The sequence below is a fragment of the Dendrobates tinctorius genome, unplaced genomic scaffold, assembly GCF_039654945.1.
Source record: "Dendrobates tinctorius isolate UK_male_01 unplaced genomic scaffold, ASM3965494v1 ptg000172l, whole genome shotgun sequence".
Lineage (NCBI taxonomy): Eukaryota > Metazoa > Chordata > Amphibia > Anura > Dendrobatidae > Dendrobates > Dendrobates tinctorius.
Genome location: NW_027361839.1, coordinates 5119722 through 5145524, shown reverse-complemented (window position 1 = coordinate 5145524; position 25803 = coordinate 5119722). Strand labels below are relative to the sequence as shown.

Genomic DNA, 25803 nt, shown 5'->3' with positions numbered 1-25803 from the left:
TTTGTTGGCTTGCACCTCCCCACCCTTTTCCACCAGACTGGACGACTTTATGCTTGGGCATTTTAAGGGTGTGTGCACACGTTGCGGATCCGCAGCAGTTTTCCAAGGGATGTACAGTACCATGTTATCCTATGAAAAATAAAAAATGCTGTGCACATGCTGTGGAAAATTCAGCGCGGAAACGCAGGGGTTTATTTTCCGTAGCATGTCAATTCTTTGTGCGAATTCCGCAGCGTTTTTACACCTATTCTATTATAGGAATCCGCAGGTGTAAAAACGCAGGCGAAATCCACAGTAAATCCACTAGAAATCCGCAGGTAAAACGAAGGCATTTTGTCCTGTGGATTCTGTGGAAAAAATCCGCACACGAATCCGCAACGTGTGCACAGACCCTTACAGGGCTCTCTCTCAAAGGCCTGAGGTCTGCTTCCCATCTAATATGCATATCCAATAATGGGGCCCTATAATGTTTAGTGTCGTGGTGGACTCACAGTGCTGGGATGTCAGATTTCCATTCCTGGTGACTATGACACACGAGATGTTGAAGTTAGACGTGATGTTGAGGGTGATTGTGCTCATCACATTGATGAAGTCCCCATCTTGGTGAATGGCTTCATGGACACGACCTTCCTGGATTCTGCTGCCATCATTGGAGTTTATCCACATTATTAATGGTAGCTCAAGTCCTCCTTGTGACTTGCAGGTCAAGTTCACCTCCTGGCCATACAGCAGCTTTCCTGGTTCAGGGATGTCCATCAGTGGGGTACTGAATTCAGCTGCAGATACAAAACGTTTGAAGGGTAATGGTAAGTGCTCGCTTACACTGCCGTATAACTCGGGGAAGCCTGCTCATGAGGTGGGAGTCAGGGTGTAGGTAGAAGTAAGGCCTGCCCATGAAGTGAAGGTGAGCACTGCTCATGGTGTGGAGGTGAGACTAAACGTAAATATGAGGCCTACTCATGAGGTGGTGTTGGAGGTGAGGCCTACTCATGAGGTGGTGTTGGAGGTGAGGACTGCTCATGAGGTGGTGTTGGAGGTGAGGACTGCTCATGAGGTGGTGTTGGAGGTGAGGACTGCTCATGAGGTGGTGTTGGAGGTGAGGACTGCTCATGAGGTGGTGTTGGAGGTGAGGACTGCTCATGAGGTGGTGTTGGAGGTGAGGACTGCTCATGAGGTGGTGTTGGAGGCGAATCCTGCTCATGAGGTGGTGTTGGAGGTCAGGACTGCTCATGAGGTGGTGTTGGAGGTGAGGACTGCTCATGAGGTGGTGTTGGAGGTGAATGTAAGGACATACCATGAGCTTTGAGATGAGAGTGAAGATAGAGGAGAGACCTGCTCATGATGCGGAGGTGAGGACTGCTCATGACTGAGATGTGGTTAGGGTAAGTTATGGGAGCTCTTAACTGGATTAATGCCCTCACCTGTCACCTCCAGCTCCACCGTAGTACTATTGAGGATGTCTGTATAGGATGGCATCCACAGTATGATGCAGACATAGGTGCCACTATCATGTAAGGAAAGGTTTCTCAGGCTGAGGTTGAAATTTCCAGCTCGTAAACCCTCAGGATGGAGATGAGCGCGGCCCTTGAACCGCTCATCCACAAATGTCATGTCCACCACCCCTTTCATGGCTGCAGCCACCACCAAATCTTGTGTATGGTTCCTCAGTTGCCAGTACACATTGATCTTCTCTATGGCATCTGGCAGCTGATGGTAGACACACGGCAACTCCACCGAGCCACGTAGAGAACCCAGCAGGCTGAAGACGAACCCAGAAGCTGTGCGACATAAAGCGTTAGACATGAGACATGGCGGCGAGAGGAAGACAAGACTAACGTTATGTAGAGTCCAGCTGCTCGGACATCAGGCCTCACCATCTGCACTGGAAGAGCAGACTCAGACGGTAATACTGCAAATTTCCTACATGTAATCTCAATTACAGGTCTCCCGAGCTGGTATAGCCTGGGCATCTCCTGTATATAATTATATATGTACAGCTGGTATAACCTGGGCATCTCCTGTATATAATTATATATGTACAGCCGGTATAACCTGGGCATCTCCTGTATATAATTATATATGTACAGCTGGTATAACCTGGGCATCTCCTGTATATAATTATATATGTACAGCTGGTATAACCTGGGCATCTCCTGTATATAATTATATATGTACAGCCGGTATAACCTGGGCATCTCCTGTATATAATTATATATGTACAGCTGGTATAACCTGGGCATCTCCTGTATATAATTATATATGTACAGCTGGTATAACCTGGGCATCTCCTGTATATAATTATATATGTACAGCCGGTATAACCTGGGCATCTCCTGTATATAACTATATATGTACAGCCGGTATAACCTGGGCATGTCCTGTATATAATTATATATGTACAGCCGGTATAACCTGGGCATCTCCTGTATATAATTATATATGTACAGCTGGTATAACCTGGGCATCTCCTGCATATAATTATATATGTACAGCTGGTATAACCTGGGCATCTCCTGCATATAATTATATATGTACAGCTGGTATAACCTGGGCATCTCCTGCATATAATTGTATATGTACAGCCGGTATAACCTGGGCATCTCCTGTATATAATTATATATGTACAGCCGGTATAACCTGGGCATCTCCTGTATATAATTATATATGAACAGCTGGTATAACCTGGCAATCTCCTGTATATAATTATACATGTACAGCTGGCATAACCTGGGCATCTCCTGTGTATAATTATATATGTACAGCTGGTATAACCTGGCCATCTCCTGTATATAATTATATATGAACAGCTGGTATAACCTGGCCATCTCCTGTATATAATTATACATGTACAGCTGGCATAACCTGGGCATCTCCTGTGTATAATTATATATGTACAGCCGGTATAACCTGGGCATCTCCTGTGTATAATTATATATGTACAGCTGGTATAACCTGGGCATCTCCTGTATATAATTATATATGTACAGCTGGTATAACCTTGGTGTAATGTAAAATGCCTGTAAGATCTGTATGTTAAAGTATGATGTTTCTAGAACTTTCTAGAATCTCCCATTGCTACACATCAAGGAGACGAGCCTGTCATGTAACTGCAATCCCCCCTACCTTTCAGCCCCCTCCTTTTGGTCCTTATTAGCTCTGGGCTTGCTGGTAACCTGAAACCGTCCATTTCCTCTCGAAGAACAGCCAGGGGGAAAAGGTCTCTTTGTTGAAAACACAGGCTGTATGCCAGTATATGGGAAGTATTAAAACAAGTCATATTGTAAAAACCATACGCAGCAGAGATATAAAACCCACATTTCTGCGAAGGGCACGAAGCCAGCTTATTAATTCCTAATTTTCACAGTTATAACCTCTCCAGAAACTGATGTATGGATTGCTCCCATATGGAGGGTCCTAAGTATAGCATGCTTGGTGTCTTCGGATTCTATTCGGTAAATCACAAACAATGATGCCCTATGTGTGTTGGTACGGGTTTTTCTCGTTTAGATATAGCTATTCTAAGCTTTGTAGCCAAATCCTAACTTGGAGAGACGGAGGTTGGACCTCTCCAGACCGCCCATTTCATGAGGTCACAGACCCAAGTCTATAGTTATCCCCTAGCAAGTTCCAGTCAGTTAAGCTGGAGTTCTGATGCTGAACAGACCTACCCCATGTCTTGGGACGTTTGGCTGCTGCCCATCCCCCAAGCCGCATGGTCCACCTGATACCGACTGAACACATGTGAGTGTTACTTTCTGTTCTTTCATCCACTTTGTTTTAGATTTGCATTTGTACATATTTAATGTCTCAACTTTATAGCAACTTTTATCTGTATAATCACTGCCCTTTTGGGAATAAATCATAAAATTATCAGTTTGTGTCCATGCTCTAAGAAACGAACTATGCGCCTCTTTTAGATAATTGCTACTGATTTCAGGGGTTTGCCACGGACCCTCTTAATTTAACTCTGTGAATTAAGAAAAGTGTGGATGGTGGCAGCGTGGTGTGTGCGAATGATTAGGCTAGTTGGCAGGACAGAAGGGTCTTATATTGCTAAAGGGGGGCTGCGGCCACAGCATTGATAATTCCCTTACTGCGGTAGCCTAATTGTCTGTGCACAACAAGCAGCCCGTCCAGCGACTAATTATCCTAGGTGCAGTTCCCTGACAGACCTGAGGGTAAGGGGGCGCCGGAGAGCTGCGAGTTCCAAAGTGGAACTGAGAAAGTGGGATATACATAAATCCCCGCAGTTCTTGGAAGGTTGTTAGCAGTGGTGGGGCATCCAAAATAACCCCCCTGCGGTAAATTGTTAGAGCGAGATTAGTTTGCTGCATTTTTGTCACATGATGCCAGCGGTGGGGTAACTAAGATAAGCCCCCACTTTGCCTGCGATAGCCGTGTGCCGGCAGTGTGTCGCTTCCCTCCGTCCGCTGATACACCCGTGTCAGTGGTGGGATTGTGACATATTGGTGACACAGGGTCCGCTGCGTTTTGGTGGCAGCGGGGACCCCCATTTTTCACATATTGGTGGCAGAGCGGTGGGATAATCCTAGAGCATTAGTGATTTGGTTTGAGCAATCATTCCTCTCACTAAAAACCTGCACGGTTCCTGCGGGAATCCTGCGTCATAGGTTTTGGAGAACAGACTCAGTGGTTACTAGTCTTGAGACATTTTTGTGTACTTGCAATTATTCCCTCCCTTTCTCTCAGTTTTTCTTTTCTATCTTTTATTTGGCAACCATGGCTACGCAGGGAGAATCTTATTATAAGCACCCTGAGGTCCCTGTGCACGTCAATGCAGATTGACGTCGCCGACAAGACCAAAGCCCAGTTGGTCACAGCTCTAGTGCAATGGGATGAGAGCCAGGGCGCAGAAGGCAGCGCCAGTGCCGATGGTGCAGCCGCAGGGGTCCATATGGTGCAGACCACCAGCCGGGAAGTCCTGGACCCCTATCTGCAATTGGCCCTACAGCAACTCCCTGCCGAAGACCATGTGGGACGTCTGCAGCTGATCCAGCAAGCTCGGGAGAGAGCGGAGCAGAGAGCCGAGCGCCAAGCAGAAGCTCAGAGGGCCCATGAGCTGGAGATCCAAGATGACCAGGATATGTTGGTATCCACGTGCAGACCGTGGAAGGGGCCCAACTAAATCCATCCCAATCCTCTCAAACAGGACTTCAATAATAAGTAGGGGTACCAAAGGGCTACAGAACCGGGGCTTAGGTGCAGAGGCTTGACAGTCAGGACAAGACTCACAATATACACGAATATCGTGATGCATGCCTGGCCAAACAAAACAGTGTAATATCCTTTCGGTGGTTTTCTGGACTCCCAGGTGACCTCCCATCACCTGTCCGTGGGCCAGGTCCAGCACCTGCCGCCGGAAGGGTTTTGGCACGACTAATAGTTGCACCGTGTCTTCCCCCTTTTTCTCTATCTGATAGAGTAAATCATTCTCCAGAACCATGTAAGGATATGCCAGCCTAGAGCCAGGTTCTACGGGTACCCCATTTATCACTTTTACATTTGTCCTAGCCTGAGAAAGGGTAGGATCCTTTATTTGCTCGCTTTGGAAGTCATCTTTCTGAACTTCCAAATCCGGCAAACGGGGAGGTGGACGGCTGTCGGCCTCCTGCTCTTCCCCGGTCTCCTCCGTATCACCCGCCATGACTGAAAACGGGAACTGCAGGTCATTTCCAGCAGACTCTTCCAGGGGTTCGGGACCCACAAGTGCCCTGGGAGAAGAATCATGTACACTATTACCCTGGGGTATCAACTGATTCTCCCACAATTGCCAGAAGTGGGGAAAAATCCCGGCCCAGGATAACATCATGCAATAACGCCGGGACGAGTCCCACTTTATGTTGCACAGACCCATAGGAAGTAGTAATGCATATGACCGTGGTGAGGTACGAACAGGTGTCTCCATGCACACACGTTACAGAAAATTTGTCTGATGGTCCAGTCGGGGCTGACACCAGACTGGCCTTCACCAGAGTCACCACACTTCCCGAGTCTAACAATGCCACCACCTTTTTGCCATCAACAGTTAGGCTGAGTGCAGACGGTCTTTTTAAGCCCTGCGGATTTTTCCGCGCAAAATGGAAGAAATCCGCAGGTCAAATGACCTGCATTTTTCCTGCGGATTTCTTCCATTTTTCATGCGGTTTTCTTGCGGTTTTTGTGCGGTTTTCCATTGCGGTTTTCCCCCTGCGGATTTGGTGACAGGAGAGATGGAAAACCGCACAAAAGAAGTAACATGCTGCGGATTTTGTACCGCAGGAAAACCGCGCGGAAAAATCCGCAGCGTCTGCACAGCGGTTTTTTTTTCCATTCATTTTAAGGCTACTGTACATCACAATGCGGATATGCAAAATTTCTGCGCGGTAAAATCCGCTGCGGATCCGCTGCAAATCTGCATCGTGTGCACACAGCCTTAAATCACACAAGTGTTTTTCCACATCCTTTTGACCGGCATTCACACTCACTACCCGTGCAACCATAGACATGCGGTTTTTAGAGTCTGTGACGTCGCACTGCATGGGTTCAGTAGTGAGCGGACAGTTCGCAGCAATGTGTCCCATCTCTTGGCAGCGGAAACACCTAACGGGCCCCTTGCTTAGACCATAGTTCGTTACTCTCGGCCTCGCAGTGCGGGCAGTCCCGGTTTCCTCCCCCACTGTCTTAGGGATTTTTCCATCTCCCCTACTCCCTGGAACAGTCTTACCGGTTCCACGTGGAGATGATGAAGAACGAGGTGGGGTAGCATCGTCTCGGAGTCCTTCCGCCACGGAGTAACGTTCAACCAGATCCACCAGTTGATCTGCCGTCGTAGGATTTCCATGGCTTACCCACTTCCTCAGGGCTGGCGGTAGAGCTCTCAGGTACTTGTCCAGGACGACTCTCTGGATTATCTCTGGCGCTGTCAGCACCTCGGGTTGTAGCAACTTCTTCGTCACGTGGATCAGGTCGAACATCTGTGACCGCGGTGGTTTATCCGGCTGATAAGTCCATTGATGCACTCTCTGTGCACGGACAGCGGTCGTCACTCCCAGCCGGGCCAAGATCTCGGCTTTCAGTTTGTCAAAGTCCTGCGCGGCTTCAGGTTCCAAGTCATAATAAGCCTTTTGGGCCTCACCGGAAAGAAACAGGGCAATCAGGCCGGCCCATCGTGCCTTCGGCCATTTTTCTCGCACCGCCGTCCGTTCACACGTGGTCAGGTATGCCTCGACGTCATCTTCGGTCATCATCTTCTGCCAGTACCGACTCACGTGAATCACTCTTGACTCGGCTTCCAGGTTAACCTCAGGTAAGCTTGCCAGGCGCTGCGCCACCTGCTGGAGAAGCGAACGATCGGTAACTGTCATGTCCACCAACTCCTTCAGCTGGGCCATCATCACCCGATTAGCTTCTTGCTGGACGGCGGTGGACTGTACCAGCGCTTTCACCACGTCCTCCATGCTCATGCTTCCAACGTGATGCCCGCGTTCTCCACCACAATGTGATAAAACACTCCGGGATCGCCTTTGCTGGGGTCAAAGGTCACGTGCGTTCAGTGAAACTCAGGCGCAGAGCTGGGATTCGGGTGTAACTGACCCTGGGTCAGGTTTATTAACGGTGAAAGCAATGCATAAAGGAAATAAAACATAAAACAAATCCTTGCCTGTCTGGCACTAACTAAACAAGGTACAACCTAACTACCAACTGGCGGGTTTCTCCCGTCCAGCCAAACCACAGTTGCAGTGGGCACTGCTTCCACTCACGTGTGTCTCTCACACAGACAGGCTCTCTGTGTTCCCAGGCTGAGACACTCACACAACCACCTGGCATCCTTTTATATCCACCTCCCATTAATCATTAGTCACCAGGTGCGATACTGACCAGACTAGGCCACATAGGAAAGGTATCTGGGCGAGATATACCTGCCCTCATCCACTATTCCCACATGATTCTCACAATATGTACAGCTGGTATAACCTGGGCATCTCCTGTATATAATTATATATGTACAGCCGGTATAACCTGGGCATCTCCTGTATATAATTATATATGTACAGCCGGTATAACCTGGACATCTCCTGTATATAATTATATATGTACAGCTGGTATAACCTGGGCATCTCCTGTATATAATTATATATGTACAGCTGGTATAACCTGGGCATCTCCTGTATATAATTATATATGTACAGCCGGTATAACCTGGGCATATCCTGTATATAATAATATATGTACAGCCAGTATAACCTGGGCATCTCCTGTATATAATTATATATGTACAGCTGGTATAACCTGGGCATCTCCTGTATATAATTATATATGTACAGCTGGTATAACCTGGGCATCTCCTGTATATAATTATATATGTACAGCTGGTATAACCTGGGCATCTCCTGTATATAATTATATATGTACAGCTGGTATAACCTGGGCATCTCCTGTATATAATTATATATGTACAGCTGGTATAACCTGGACATCTCCTGTATATAATTATATATGTACAGCTGGTATAACCTGGGCATCTCCTGTATATAATTATATATGTACAGCTGGTATAACCTGGGCATCTCCTGTATATAATTATATATGTACAGCTAGTATAACCTGGGCATCTCCTGTATATAATTATATATGTACAGCTGGTATAACCTGGACATCTCCTGTATATAATTATATATGTACAGCTGGTATAACCTGGGCATCTCCTGTATATAATTATATATGTACAGCTGGTATAACCTGGGCATCTCCTGTATATAATTATATATGTACAGCTGGTATATCCTGGGTATCTCCTGTATATAATTATATATGTACAGCTGGTATAACCTGGGCATCTCCTGTATATAATTATATATGTACAGCTGGTATAACCCGGGCATCTCCTGTATATAATTGTATATGTACAGCTGGTATAACACGGGCATCTCCTGTATATAATTATATATGTACAGCCGGTATAACCTGGGCATCTCCTGTATATAATTATATATGTACAGCCGGTATAACCTGGGCATCTCCTGTATATAATTATATATGTACAGCCGGTATAACCTGGGCATCTCCTGTATATAATTATATATGTACAGCCGGTATAACCTGGGCATCTCCTGTATATAATTATATATGTACAGCCGGTATAACCTGGGCATCTCCTGTATATAATTATATATGTACAGCTGGTATAACCTGGGCATCTCCTGTATATAATTATATATGTACAGCTGGTATAACCTGGGCATCTCCTGTATATAATTATATATGTACAGCTGGTATAACCTGGGTATCTCCTGTATATAATTATATATGTACAGCTGGTATAACCTAGGAGCCATGTCATGCAGTGTAATTAGTATTTATGTTCAGACATCACAATGCTCACCGAATGTCAGATAGCAGAAAGTAATTGCAGAAAACCTGGAGAAGAAAGAAATAATTATCACATTGATAAAAATGTCATCAACCCATTATTATCTGTGGACTCTGCCACCTCTGAAATACCGGGACTTTCCTGCTCACTCCTGACTATCTATATATACAGGAGGAGTGGTACTGTGCAGTGTATATATACAGGAGGAGTGGGACTGTGCAGTGTATATATACAGGAGGAGTGGTACTGTGCAGTGTATATATACAGGAGGAGCGGTACTGTGCAGTGTATATATACAGGAGGAGTGGTACTGTGCAGTGTATATATACAGGAGGAGTGGTACTGTGCAGTGTATATATACAGGAGGAGTGGTACTGTGCAGTGTATATATACAGGAGGAGTGGTACTGTGCAGTGTATATATACAGGAGGAGTGGTACTGTGCAGTGTATATATACAGGAGGAGTGGTACTGTGCAGTGTATATATACAGGAGGAGTGGTACTGTGCAGTGTATATATACAGGAGGAGTGGTACTGTGCAGTGTATATATATACAGGAGGAGCGGTACTGTGCAGTGTATATATACAGGAGGAGTGGTACTGTGCAGTGTATATATACAGGAGGAGTGGTACTGTGCAGTGTATATATACAGGAGGAGTGGGACTGTGCAGTGTATATATACAGGAGGAGTGGTACTGTGCAGTGTATATATACAGGAGGAGCGGTACTGTGCAGTGTATATATACAGGAGGAGTGGTACTGTGCAGTGTATATATACAGGAGGAGCGGTACTGTGCAGTGTATATATACAGGAGGAGTGGTACTGTGCAGTGTATATATACAGGAGGAGTGGTACTGTGCAGTGTATATATACAGGAGTGGTACTGTGCAGTGTATATATACTGGAGGAGTGGTACTGTGCAGTGTATATATACTGGAGGAGTGGTACTGTGCAGTGTATATATACAGGAGGAGTGGTACTGTGCAGTGTATATATACAGGAGGAGTGGGACTGTGCAGTATATATATACAGGAGGAGTGGTACTGTGCAGTGTATATATACAGGAGGAGTGGTACTGTGCAGTGTATATATACAGGAGGAGTGGTACTGTGCAGTGTATATATACAGGAGGAGTGGTACTGTGCAGTGTATATATACTGGAGGAGTGGTACTGTGCAGTGTATATATACTGGAGGAGTGGTACTGTGCAGTGTATATACACAGGAGGAGTGGTACTGTGCAGTGTATATATACTGGAGGAGTGGTACTGTGCAGTGTATATATACAGGAGGAGTGGTACTGTGCAGTGTATATATACAGGAGGAGTGGTACTGTGCAGTGTATATATACAGGAGGAGTGGTACTGTGCAGTGTATATATACAGGAGGAGTGGTACTGTACAGTGTATATATACAGGAGGAGTGGTACTGTGCAGTGTATATATACTGGAGGAGTGGTACTGTGCAGTGTATATATACAGGAGGAGTGGTACTGTGCAGTGTATATATACTGGAGGAGTGGTACTGTGCAGTGTATATATACTGGAGGAGTGGTACTGTGCAGTGTACATATACTGGAGGAGTGGTACTGTGCAGTGTATATATACTGGAGGAGTGGTACTGTGCAGTATATATACAGGAGGAGTGGTACTGTGCAGTGTATATATACAGGAGGAGTGGTACTGTGCAGTGTATATATACTGGAGGAGTGGTACTGTGCAGTGTACATATACTGGAGGAGTGGTACTGTGCAGTGTATATATACTGGAGGAGTGGTACTGTGCAGTATATATACAGGAGGAGTGGTACTGTGCAGTGTATATATACAGGAGGAGTGGTACTGTGCAGTGTATATATACTGGAGGAGTGGTACTGTGCAGTGTATATATACTGGAGGAGTGGTACTGTGCAGTGTATATACACAGGAGGAGTGGTACTGTACAGTGTATATATACAGGAGGAGTGGTACTGTGCAGTGTACATATACTGGAGGAGTGGTACTGTGCAGTGTATATATACTGGAGGAGTGGTACTGTGCAGTATATATACAGGAGGAGTGGTACTGTGCAGTGTATATATACAGGAGGAGTGGTACTGTGCAGTGTATATATACAGGAGGAGTGGTACTGTGCAGTGTATATATACTGGAGGAGTGGTACTGTGCAGTGTATATATACTGGAGGAGTGGTACTGTGCAGTGTATATATACTGGAGGAGTGGTACTGTGCAGTGTATATATACTGGAGGAGTGGTACTGTGCAGTGTATATATACAGGAGGAGTGGTGCTGTGCAGTGTATATACAAAGGAGGAGTGGTACTGTGCAGTGTATATACACAGGAGGAGTGGTACTGTGCAGTGTATATATACAGGAGGAGTGGTACTGTGCAGTGTATATATATACAGGAGGAGTGGTGCTGTGCAGTGTATATACACAGGAGGAGTGGTACTGTGCAGTGTATATACACAGGAGGAGTGGTACTGTGCAGTGTATATATACAGGAGGAGTGGTACTGGGCAGTGTATATATATATACAGGAGGAGTGGTACTGTGCAGTGTATATATACAGGAGGAGTGGTACTGTGCAGTGTATATATATACAGGAGGAGTGGTACTGTGCAGTGTATATATACAGGAGGAGTGGTACTGTGCAGTATATATACAGGAGGAGTGGTACTGTGCAGTGTATATATACAGGAGGAGTGGTACTGTGCAGTATATATATACAGGAGGAGTGGTACTGTACAGTGTATATACACAGGAGGAGCGGTACTGTGCAGTGTATATATATACAGGAGGAGTGGTACTGTACAGTGTATATACACAGGAGGAGTGGTACTGTGCAGTGTATATATACATGAGGAGTGGTACTGTGCAGTGTATATATATACAGGAGGAGTGGTACTGTGCAGTGTATATATACAGGAGGAGTGGTACTGTGCAGTGTATATATACAGGAGGAGTGGTACTGTACAGTGTATATACACAGGAGGAGTGGTACTGTGCAGTGTATATATACAGGAGGAGTGGTACTGTGCACAGTGTATATATACAGGAGGAATGGTACTGTGCAGTATATATACATGAGGAGTGGTACTGTGCAGTGTATATATATACAGGAGGAGTGGTACTGTGCAGTGTATATATACAGGAGGAGTGGTACTGTGCAGTGTATATATACAGGAGGAGTGGTACTGTACAGTGTATATACACAGGAGGAGTGGTACTGTGCAGTGTATATATACAGGAGGAGTGGTACTGTGCAGTGTATATATACAGGAGGAGTGGTACTGTGCAGTGTATATATACAGGAGGAGTGGTACTGTGCAGTGTATATATACAGGAGGAGTTGTACTGTGCAGTATATATACAGGAGGAGTTGTACTGTGCAGTATATATATACAGGAGGAGAGGTACAGTGCAGTATATATACAGGAGGAGCGGTACTGTACAGTGTATATATATACAGGAGGAGCGGTACTGTGCAGTGTATATATATACAGGAGGAGTGGTACTGTGCAGTGTATATATACAGGAGGAGTGGTACTGTGCAGTGTATATATACAGGAGGAGTGGTACTGTACAGTGTATATATATACAGGAGGAGTGGTACTGTGCAGTGTATATATATACAGGAGGAGTGGTACTGTGCAGTGTATATATACAGGAGGAGTGGTACTGTGCAGTGTATATATACAGGAGGAGTGGTACTGTGCAGTGTATATATACAGGAGGAGTGGTACTGGGCAGTGTATATATATACAGGAGGAGTGGTACTGTGCAGTGTATATATACAGGAGGAGTGGTACTGTGCAGTGTATATATATACAGGAGGAGTGGTACTGTGCAGTGTATATATACAGGAGGAGTGGTACTGTGCAGTATATATACAGGAGGAGTGGAACTGTGCAGTGTATATATACAGGAGGAGTGGTACTGTGCAGTATATATATACAGGAGGAGTGGTACTGTACAGTGTATATACACAGGAGGAGCGGTACTGTGCAGTGTATATATATACAGGAGGAGTGGTACTGTACAGTGTATATACACAGGAGGAGTGGTACTGTGCACAGTGTATATATACAGGAGGAGCGGTACTGTGCACAGTGTATATATACAGGAGGAATGGTACTGTGCAGTGTATATATACATGAGGAGTGGTACTGTGCAGTGTATATATATACAGGAGGAGTGGTACTGTGCAGTGTATATATACAGGAGGAGTGGTACTGTGCAGTGTATATATACAGGAGGAGTGGTACTGTACAGTGTATATACACAGGAGGAGTGGTACTGTGCAGTGTATATATACAGGAGGAGTGGTACTGTGCAGTGTATATATACAGGAGGAGTGGTACTGTGCAGTGTATATATACAGGAGGAGTGGTACTGTGCAGTGTATATATACAGGAGGAGTTGTACTGTGCAGTATATATATACAGGAGGAGTTGTACTGTGCAGTATATATATACAGGAGGAGAGGTACAGTGCAGTATATATACAGGAGGAGCGGTACTGTACAGTGTATATATATACAGGAGGAGCGGTACTGTGCAGTGTATATATATACAGGAGGAGTGGTACTGTGCAGTGTATATATACAGGAGGAGTGGTACTGTGCAGTGTATATATACAGGAGGAGTGGCACTGTACAGTGTATATATATACAGGAGGAGTGGTACTGTGCAGTGTATATATATACAGGAGGAGTGGTACTGTGCAGTGTATATATACAGGAGGAGTGGTACTGTGCAGTGTATATTGTGATGTACCATGTCTGCAAGATATGTTTTCTGTTGCAATGTGCTAACAAATCCTCCATCCTAGGACATTGTAAACTCTCAGTAGTAGGAATTCCTTCCCCCCAGGTTTTATCAACCCTGCCACTTCCTCTGGAAGAGCAGGAATGTTAATTAGCTAGACCATCTTCCTCACACCATTTGCCTTCTCTCCTCTTCAGAGCGGGAAAAACTTCTTTGTTTGAAACGAATAAAACTATGAGAGACTATACCATAAGAACCAAATACCCTAGAGATATGAAAATCATATTTTTGTAACCTGAGCGGTCCCAGCTTCGAGACCGCGTATGTTTCGAAGTTCTACCCTGTCCAGAACATGAGATAGGATTTGCGCCCAAATGGACGGTCATATCGCATAGATGTTTGATGTTTTCTTGATGGGCTCATTACGCTGGGAAACATGATACCACTGATGAGTCCATACCAGCTTCTCCCATAAAGTTATAGCTAATCTAAGTTTTGTAGCCAAAACATAACTTGGATAAGAGAGGTGGGATCAACCCAGAATGCACCTCTCTGTGATGTCACATAGGAAAGTCTATAAGGCATTCCCTGGCAGAACCAGCTCAGAACAGCTCAAGTCGTCGTGCTAGAAAGATCCAGATGAGCAGAGAAGTGCAGCTCCGCCTCCACCCACCTTAGCCGCATGGTCTGCCTAAGGAACAATATGGAACTGTGAGTGTAATCTCTTTGTTTTCTCCACTTTTATTTTATACCTGTACTATACATATTTTATGTCTCAATTTTATAGCAACTTTTATCTGTAATCACTGTCCTCTTTCGGAAAATAAATGAAATAATTATTTAGATCTGTCTCCATGCTCTAAGACTCGAACTATACGCCTTTGATAGATAATCGCTACTAATTCAAGGGGTTTGCCACGGACCCTCTTAATTTAACACTGTGAATTAAGTAACCGTGACTGGTGGCAGCGCGTTGTGTACGGCTATTACGGCTTGCTGGCAGTACAGAAGGGTCTTATATTGCTGAATAAGGGGCTTCAGCCACAGCATTGATAATTCCCTTACTGCAGAAGCCTAATTGCCGGTTCACAACAGGCAGCCCGTCCGGCGACCAATTATCCTAGGTGCAGTTCCCTGACTGACCTGAGGGTAAGGGGGGCGCCGGAGAGCTGCGAGTTCCAAGGTGGAACTGAGAAAGTGGGATATACATAAATCCCCGCAGTACTTGGAAGATTGATAGCAGTGGTGGGGCATCCAAATTAAACTCCCCCTGCGGCAAATTGTAGAGCGAGATTAGCTTGCTGGATATTTTTGGTCACATGGTGCCAGTGTTGGGATAACTAAGATAAGCCCCACTGCGCCTGTGATAGCCGTGTGCCGGCATTGTGTCACGCCCCTCCGTCCGCTGATACACCCGTGTCAGTGGTGGGACTGTGACATAGTGGTGACACAGGGTCCGCTGTCCGTCGCGTTTTGGTGGCAGCGGGACTCCCGTTAGTGTCGCCCGTAAGTGGACGAACGGCGGTGGGCTGTTCGTCACATATATATACAGGAGGAGTGGTGCTGTGCAGTGTATATATACAGGAGGAGTGGTACTGTGCAGTGTATATATATACAGGAGGAGTGGTACTGTGCAGTGTATATATATACAGGAGGAGTGGTACTGTGCAGTGTATATATACAGGAGGAGTGGTACTGTGCAGTGTATATATATACAGGAGGAGTGGTACTGTGCAGTGTATATATACAGGAGGAGTGGTACTGTGCAGTGTATATATACAGGAGGAGCGGTACTGCGCAGTGTATATATATACAGGAGGAGCGGTACTGTGCAGTGTATATATACAGGAGGAGCGGTACTGTGCAGTGTATATATACAGGAGGAGCGGTACTGTGCAGTGTATATATATACAGGAGGAGTGGTACTGTGCAGTGTGTATATATACAGGAGGAGTTGTACTGTGCAGTGTATATATACAGGAGGAGTGGTACTGTGCAGTGTATATATACAGGAGGAGCGGTACTGTGCACAGTGTATATATACAGGAGGAGTGGTACTGTACACAGTGTATATATACAGGAGGAGTGGTACTGTGCAGTGTATATATAATAATAATAAATGTTATTTTTATAGCGCCGACATATTCCGCAGCACTTTACATTTCAGAGGGGATTTGTACAGACAATAGACATTACAGCATAACAATAATCACATAGATTATAACAAATACCAAGAGGAGTGAGGGCCCTGCTCGCAAGCTTACAGTCTATGAGGAAAGAGGTAGACACGAAAGGTGGGTGGTAACAGTTGCCCTGATTGTATGGACCAGCCATAATGTTAAGTGTGTAACAGTACAGACGCAGAGGGTTAATGGATGCATAAAGCATGTGGGAACATGATGCTGGGAACCTGGTTATGGTAAAACTTTTGGCTCTGCCACACAGGGATAGGTTAGGTTAATGTGTTGAGGCGATAGGCCAGTCTGAATAAATGCGTTTTCAGGACACGCTTAAAATTGTGGGGATTGGGGACTAATCGTATTGACCTGGGAAGTGCATTCCAAAGAATTGGCGCGGCACGTGTAAAGTCTTGGAGACGGGAGTGGGAGGTTCTGACTATTGAGGATACTAACCTCAGGTCATCAGCAGAACGGAGGGCGCGGGTAGGGTGGTATACTGAAACAAGGGAGGAGATGTAGGGTGGTGCTGAGCCATGGAGGGCTTTGTGGGTGAGGGTAATAAGTTTATACTGAATTCTGGAGTGGATGGGTAGCCAGTGTAATGACTGGCACAAGGTAGAGGCATCGGTGTAACGATTGGTGAGGAATATGATCCTGGCTGCAGCATTCAAGACAGATTGGAGAGGGGAGAGTTTTGTAAGAGGGAGACCGATTAGAAGAGAGTTACAATAGTCGAGACGAGAATGAATAAGAGAAACAGTAAGAGTTTTTGCAGAGTCAAAAGTAAGAAAAGGTCGAATTCTAGAAATGTTTTTGAGGTGCAGATGACAAGAGCGAGCCAGTGATCGAATGTGGGGGGCAAAGGAAAGCTCGGAATCAAGTACGACCCCAAGACAGCGGGCCTGTTGCTGGGGAGTAATAGTGGAACCACAGACGGAAATGGCAATGTCGGGTATAGGTACATTAGTAGAGGGAGGAAACACAAGGAGTTCAGTCTTTGACAGGTTCAGTTTCAGATATAGTGAGGACATGATGTTAGACGCAGCGTTTAGACAATCGCCGGTGTTTTCTAGAAAGGCTGGCGTGATGTCAGGAGAAGAAGCGTATAATTGGGTGTCATCAGCATAGAGATGGTAATGAAATCTACTGATTGTTTGACCAATAGGGGCAGTGTACAAGGAGAAGAGGAGGGGGCCTAGAACCGATCCTTGAGGAACCCCAACAGTAAGGGGAAGGTGAGAGGAGGAGGAACCGGCAAAAGAAACAGTAAAGGAGCGGTCGGAGAGATAGGAGGAGAACCAGGAGAGAACGGTGTCCTTGAGGCCAATGGAATGGAGCATAGTGAGGAGGAGCTGATGATCCACAGTGTCGAATGCTGCAGAGAGATCCAAGAGAATTAGCATGGAGTAATGACCATTTGATTTAGCTGTTAGCAGATCATTAGAGACTTTAGTGAGGGCAGTTTCAGTGGAGTGTAAAGAGCGGAAACCGGATTGGAGAGGGTCGAGAACAGAGTTTTCTGAGAGATAGCGGATAAGACGGGAGTGGACCAGGCGTTCCAGGAGTTTAGAGATGAAGGGAAGATTAGAGACAGGTCTGTAGTTAGCGGCACAGTTTTGGTCGAGGGATGGTTTTTTAAGTAGTGGATGTATGATGGCATGCTTAAATGAGGGAAAAATACCAGAAGAGAGAGAGAGGTTAAATATTTTAGTTAGGTGAGGGGTGACAGCAGGGGAAAGGGACTGGAGGAGATGTGACGGAAATGGGTCACTGGTGCAAGTAGTTGGGCGAGAAGATGCAAGGAGCCTGCTTACTACTTCTTCTGTGACTGGTTCAAAATCAGAGAGTGAGTTAGATGCAGTGGGGGAGGGAGGACAGTGCATGGTATGAGGGGATTTGGAGATAATTTCCTGTCGGATCTGGTCAATTTTTTCTTTGAAGTAATTGGCCAGATCGTCAGCTCGGAGCTCCGTGGTTGAGGCCTGTACTCTTGGATTGAGTAGAGAATGAAAAGTGTCAAAGAGACGTTTCGGGTTGTTGGACAGTGAGGTGATGAGGGTGGTGAAATAGGTTTGTTTGGAGAGGTGAAGGGCAGTGTTGTATGTTCTAAGCATAAACTCAAAATGGATGAAATCTTCGTGTAGATTGGATTTTCTCCACAGACGTTCGGCGCACCTGGAGCACCGCTGCAGGAAACGTGTTTGCACCGTGTGCCAGGGTTGTCACCGTCTGCGTTGTGGTGTTCTATTTATAGGGGGTGCAAATTCATCCAGGGCAGTTTGAAGTGTTTCATTGTAATGCTTCAATGCAGAATCAGGACATGAGAGGGAGGAGATAGGGGCCAATGAAGACTGCAAGTTCTTCATAAGTTTCTGGGTGTTAATGGCCTGTATGTTTCTATAAGTCTGGACAGTGGGGGTGACCTGAGCAGCCTGGCAGTTCTTTATAGAGAATGAAAGAAGATTGTGGTCAGAGAGCGGGAGAGTGGAGTTTGCAAAATCATCCACTGCACAAAGCCGAGAGAAGACCAAGTCGAGGGAGTTTCCGTCTTCATGCGTTGGAGAATTAGTAAGCTGCGAAAGGCCAAATGAGGAGGTTAGAGATAAAAGGTGAGTAGCAGATGGGGAGAGGGGAAGAGCAATGGGGATGTTGAAATCTCCCATGATGAGGGTAGGGATGTCACAGGAGAGAAAATGTGGAAGCCAAGTGGCAAAATGATCCAGGAACTGATGGGAGGGGCCGGGAGGACGATACACCACCGCCACTCGCATGGAGAAGGGGGTGTAGAGTCTGACGGCATGGACCTCAAAAGAAGGGAAGACAAGTGAGGGTACTTGAGGGATAACCTGAAAGGTACATTTTGGTGATAGGAGCAGACCAACGCCTCCACCAGCTCTATTGTCTGATCTTGGGGTATGAGAGAAGTGTAGCCCCCCGTATGAAAGAGCAGCAGCAGCAGTAGTGTCTGACTGCTGGATCCAGGTTTCAGTAAGAGCCAGGAGGTTAAGAGAATTAGAAAGGAAGAAGTCATGATTGAAGGAGAGTTTGTTACACACTGAGCGAGAATTCCAAAGGGCACAATTAAGAGAGACAGATGGCATGCAGGGAATATTAATAAGATTAGAGGGGTTTCTGAGTGTAGCAGTGGGGGGGTTTAACTTTCTATAACATGGGGGACCAGGGTTGGGAGCAATGTCTCCTGCAACTAGGAGAAGGAGGATAGAAAGAGTGAGCAGATGGTTAAGTGATTTGTGAGAGCGTCTCTGGTGTTGAATGGTGGGACTGGCTGGATCTGTGCAATTTAACAATGTGAAAAGAGCATGAGTGCTATACATAGGAGAGGAAAGAAGCGAGGGGCCAATATGGATGGAGTGTGGAGAGTTAATGCCAGGGCGGTGGATGTGTGTGAATGCAGCGGCCAGGATAAAAATTACACAAATGCATATGGTATATATTTGTTGTACTCCAAATGTACAGAGAGTAGATGTATATAAATGTCTCACCTGTCTCCTGCCCAACTGCCATGTTATAACTGCCAGAAGTACTTTGATACATGTACTTCGATTACATGTGCATAAATGCTCCCCCTAGCTAGGTCTGAATATATAGGAGGTTAAGGCTAAGTTTTTTTTTTTTGTTTTTTTTTGTGGCTCTCTCTCTGCTCGTTAATCAATCACACTAAATTGAGACACCAGGACCCAATAAAATGTTGTGGTCAAATAAACACATGTCCAGCACTACATGGATCATAAAGCACTTTGAAAAGTTTCTTGACCTCACAACATAAGGGGACAAGCAGAGTAAGTTGAAAAAACTATATACCAGATATAAGCTTGCAGAGTTGAAAACACATAGATAGCATTCAGGATTAACTGCTTGCTGACATTGAATGGAGACACAGGAGTGTATATATACAGGAGGAGTGGTACTGGGCAGTGTATATATATACAGGAGGAGCGGTACTGTGCAGTGTATATATACAGGAGGAGCGGTACTGTGCAGTGTATATATACAGGAGGAGTGGTACTGTGCAGTGTATATATACAGGAGTGGTACTGTGCAGTGTATATATACAGGAGGGGTGGTACTGTGCAGTGTATATATATACAGGAGGAGTGGTACTGTGCAGTGTATATATACAGGAGGAGTGGTACTGGGCAGTGTATATATATACAGGAGGAGCGGTACTGTGCAGTGTATATATACACAGGAGGAGCGGTACTGTGCAGTGTATATATACAGGAGGAGTGGTGCTGTGCAGTGTATATATACAGGAGGAGTGGGACTGTGCAGTGTATATATACAGGAGGAGTGGTACTGTGCAGTGTATATACAGGAGGAGCGGTACTGTGCAGTGTATATATTCAGGAGGAGTGGTACTGTGCAGTGTATATATACAGGAGGAGTGGTACTGTGCAGTGTATATATACAGGAGGAGTGGTACTGTGCAGTATATATACAGGAGGAGTGGTACTGTGTAGTGTATATATACACAGGAGGAGTGGTACTGTGCAGTGTATATATACAGGAGGAGTGGTACTGTGCAGTGTATATATACAGGAGGAGTGGTACTGTGCAGTATATATACAGGAGGAGTGGTACTGTGCAGTGTATATATACACAGGAGGAGTGGTACTGTGCAGTATATATACAGGAGGAGCGGTACTGTGTAGTGTATATATACAGGAGGAGTGGTACTGTGCAGTGTATATATACAGGAGGAGTGGTACTGTGCAGTGTATATATACAGGAGGAGTGGTACTGTGCAGTATATATACAGGAGGAGTGGTACTGTGCAGTATATATATACACAGGAGGAGTGGTACTGTGCAGTGTATATATACAGGAGGAGTGGTACTGTGCAGTGTATATATACAGGAGGAGAGGTACTGTGCAGTGTATATATACAGGAGGAGTGGTACTGTGCAGTGTATATATACAGGAGGAGAGGTACTGTGCAGTGTATATATACAGGAGGAGCGGTACTGTGCAGTGTATATATACAGGAGGAGTGGTACTGTGCAGTGTATATATACAGGAGGAGTGGTACTGTGCAGTGTATATATACAGGAGGAGTGGTACTGTGCAGTGTATATATACAGGAGGAGCGGTACTGTGCAGTGTATATATACAGGAGGAGTGGTACTGTGCAGTGTATATATACAGGAGGAGTGGTACTGTGCAGTGTATATATACAGGAGGGGCGGTACTGTGCAGTGTATATATACAGGAGGAGCGGTACTGTGCAGTGTATATATACAGGAGGAGTGGGACTGTGCAGTGTATATATACAGGAGGAGTGGTACTGTGCAGTGTATATATACAGGAGGGGCGGTACTGTGCAGTGTATATATACAGGAGGAGTGGTACTGTGCAGTGTATATATACAGGAGGGGTGGTACTGTGCAGGGTATATATACAGGAGGAGCGGTACTGTGCAGTGTATATATACAGGAGGAGTGGTACTGTGCAGTGTATATATACAGGAGGAGCGGTACTGTGCAGTGTATATATACAGGAGGAGCGGTACTGTGCAGTGTATATATACAGGTGGAGCGGTACTGTGCAGTGTATATATACAGGAGGAGTGGTACTGTGCAGTGTATATATACAGGAGGAGTGGTACTGTGCAGTGTATATATACAGGAGGAGTGGTACTGTGCAGTGTATATATACAGGAGGAGTGGTACTGTGCAGTATATATATACAGGAGGAGTGGTACTGTGCAGTGTATATATACAGGAGGAGCGGTACTGTGCAGTGTATATATACAGGAGGAGTGGTACTGTGCAGTGTATATATACAGGAGGAGCGGTACTGTGCAGTGTATATATACAGGAGGAGTGGTACTGTGCAGTGTATATATACAGGAGGAGTGGTACTGTGCAGTGTATATATACAGGAGTGGTACTGTGCAGTGTATATATACAGGAGGAGTGGTACTGTGCAGTATATATATATACAGGAGGAGTGGTACTGTGCAGTATATATATATATACAGGAGTAGTGGTACTGTGCAGTGTATATATACAGGAGGAGTGGTACTGTGCAGTGTATATATACAGGAGGAGTGGTACTGTGCAGTATATATATATACAGGAGGAGTGGTACTGTGCAGTGTATATATACAGGAGGAGTGGTACTGTGCAGTGTATATATACAGGAGGAGTGGTACTGTGCAGTATATATATATATACAGGAGGAGTGGTACTGTGCAGTGTATATATACAGGAGTGGTACTGTGCAGTGTATATATACAGGAGGAGCGGTACTGTGCAGTGTATATATACAGGAGGAGTGGTACTGTGCAGTGTATATATACAGGAGGAGTGGTACTGTGCAGTGTATATATACAGGAGGAGCGGTACTGTGCAGTGTATATATACAGGAGTGGTACTGTGCAGTGTATATATACAGGAGGAGCGGTACTGTGCAGTGTATATATACAGGAGGAGTGATACTGTGCAGTGTATATATACAGGAGGAGTGGTACTGTGCAATATATATATACAGGAGGAGTGGTACTGTGCAGTGTATATATACAGGAGGAGCGGTACTGTGCAGTGTATATATACAGGAGGAGCGGTACTGTGCAGTGTATATATACAGGAGGAGTGGTACTGTGCAGTATATATATATACAGGAGGAGTGGTACTGTGCAGTGTATATATACAGGAGGAGCGGTACTGTGCAGTGTATATATACAGGAGGAGTGGTACTGTGCAGTGTATATATACAGGAGGAGTGGTACTGTGCAGTGTATATATACAGGAGGAGCGGTACTGTGCAGTGTATATATACAGGAGGAGTGATACTGTGCAGTGTATATATACAGGAGGAGTGGTACTGTGCAGTATATATATATACAGGAGGAGTGGTACTGTGCAGTGTATATATACAGGAGGAGCGGTACTGTGCAGTGTATATATACAGGAGGAGCGGTACTGTGCAGTGTATATATACAGGAGGAGTGGTACTGTGCAGTGTATATATACAGGAGGAGCGGTACTGTGCAGTGTATATATACAGGAGGAGTGGTACTGTGCAGTATATATATATACAGGAGGAGTGGTACTGTGCAGTGTATATATACAGGAGGAGTGGTACTGTGCAGTGTATATATACAGGAGGAGTGGTACTGTGCAGTGTATATATACAGGAGGAGTGGTACTGTGCAGTGTATATATACAGGAGGAGCGGTACTGTGCAGTGTATATATACAGGAGGAGCGGTACTGTGCAGTGTATATATACAGGAGGAGCGGTACTGTGCAGTGTATATATACAGGAGGAGTGGTACTGTGCAGTGTATATATACAGGAGGAGTGGTACTGTGCAGTGTATATATACAGGAGGAGTGGTACTGTGCAGTGTACATATACAGGAGGAGTGGTACTGTGCAGTGTATATATACAGGAGGAGTGGTACTGTGCAGTGTATATATACAGGAGGAGTGGTACTGTGCAGTGTATATATACAGGAGGAGTGGTACTGTGCAGTGTATATATACAGGAGGAGTGGTACTGTGCAGTGTATATATACAGGAGGAGCGGTACTGTGCAGTGTATATATACAGGAGGAGTGGTACTGTGCAGTGTATATATACAGGAGGAGTGGTACTGTGCAGTGTATATATACAGGAGGAGTGGTACTGTGCAGTGTATATATACAGGAGGAGTGGTACTGTGCAGTGTATATATATACAGGAGGAGTGGTACTGTGCAGTGTATATATACAGGAGGAGTGGTACTGTGCAGTGTATATATACAGGAGGAGTGGTACTGTGCAGTGTATATATACAGGAGGAGTGGTACTGTGCAGTGTATATATACAGGAGGAGTGGTACTGTGCAGTGTATATATACAGGAGGAGTGGTACTGTGCAGTGTATATATACAGGAGGAGCGGTACTGTGCAGTGTATATATACAGGAGGAGTGGTACTGTGCAGTGTATATATACAGGAGGAGTGGTACTGTGCAGTGTATATATACAGGAGGAGTGGTACTGTGCAGTGTATATATACAGGAGGAGTGGTACTGTGCAGTGTATATATACAGGAGGAGTGGGACTGTGCAGTGCCTGTACATAGATTATTATAAAGGTTATTACAGTTGTGTTTCCTCTTTTATTATTATTTGTTCAGTGTAGATCGGAATATTCTGGAATTCCCCGGATTTTTCCCTTCATTGGTTTTTATGTCCCTGAGATTTGGATCCTGCAGCTGAAAAATCCCTTTTGTGCACAGAGACCCCGGACACGTGTGTATATAGTGTATATAATATATGGGCAGTGTATATCCCCGTATATAGGGGTGACTCACTTTCTGTGGAGCTCCATCGCAGCAGTCTCTCGTCCTGGGGTCGCTCTCTTCGCAGCAGTCTCTCGTCCTGGGGTCGCTCTCTTCGCAGCAGTCTCTCGTCCTGGGGTCGCTCTCTTCGCAGCAGTCTCTCGTCCTGGGGTCGCTCTCTTCGCAGCAGTCTCTCGTCCTGGGGTCGCTCTCTTCGCAGCAGTCTCTCGTCCTGGGGTCGCTGTCTTCGCAGCAGTCTCTCGTCCTGGGGTCGCTCTCTTCGCAGCAGTCTCTGGTCCTGGGGTCGCTCTCTTCGCAGCAGTCTCTCGTCCTGGGGTCGCTCTCTTCGCAGCAGTCTCTCGTCCTGGGGTCGCTCTCTTCGCAGCAGTCTCTCGTCCTGGGGTCGCTCTCTTCGCAGCAGTCTCTCGTCCTGGGGTCGCTCTCTTCGCAGCAGTCTCTCGTCCTGGGGTCGCTCTCTTCGCAGCAGTCTCTCGTCCTGGGGTCGCTCTCTTCGCAGCAGTCTCTCGTCCTGGGGTCGCTCTCTTCGCAGCTCTCAGTGTCTCTCGTCCTGGGGTCGCTCTCTTCGCAGCAGTCTCTCGTCCTGGGGTCGCTCTCTTCGCAGCAGTCTCTCGTCCTGGGGTCGCTCTCTTCGCAGCAGTCTCTCGTCCTGGGGTCGCTCTCTTCGCAGCAGTCTCTCGTCCTGGGGTCGCTCTCTTCGCAGCTGTCAGTGTCTCTGTTCCCAGGTTTCTTCTCCTTTCACTTCCTGTCTCGCCCACTAGGAGGTGCCGTGGCCTCCTTCCCCATAGCTGTGGACGTGGACAGGCGGCCCAGGCTCCTTCCTGCAGAGGACTGGTTTCACGGTTGTCGTGTGGTGTGAATTGTGTCCTGCGTCTATAGTAGATCCTGTGTAATGGAATATTGTAATCTGCCAGGTGAAATGATCCGGCTGTGCAGTGCACAGACTGCAGAGACCTGTGTGTCGTAAGCGGTGCCTCCCACCAACCCCGTAATAACAAGCCCCGGCAGGCCTGGATGGGGGAACAGGTCGGTCACAGTTTATTATTCGCAGCGGTCTCATCGCTGAAGGCCCCGTCACTGACCGCTGGGCAGCAGCTGGTGAGCGCTTACGGCCCTGTGCCCCCTACACCGCCGCTGTGATGTCATAACAACAACGTGAATAATAATTCTATTTTTTTTAA

At 45.9% G+C, this 25803-nt stretch overlaps 1 protein-coding gene across 1 annotated transcript in view; it reads right to left on the bottom strand.

Moving 5' to 3' along the window:
• The window catches only part of LOC141053908 (ICOS ligand-like), an 87930-nt gene extending 63099 nt beyond the window's left edge, over positions 1-24831 (bottom strand). The window contains exons 1-4 of the mRNA XM_073551075.1: positions 24638-24831; positions 9383-9417; positions 1422-1778; positions 492-776 (exon numbers count right to left, since the gene is read on the bottom strand). Coding sequence (XP_073407176.1) covers positions 492-776; positions 1422-1778; positions 9383-9417; positions 24638-24654 — 694 coding nt within the window. The 5' untranslated portion in view covers positions 24655-24831. The remainder of the gene's footprint in view (positions 1-491; positions 777-1421; positions 1779-9382; positions 9418-24637) is intronic.
• Positions 24832-25803: the final 972 nt, after the last annotated feature.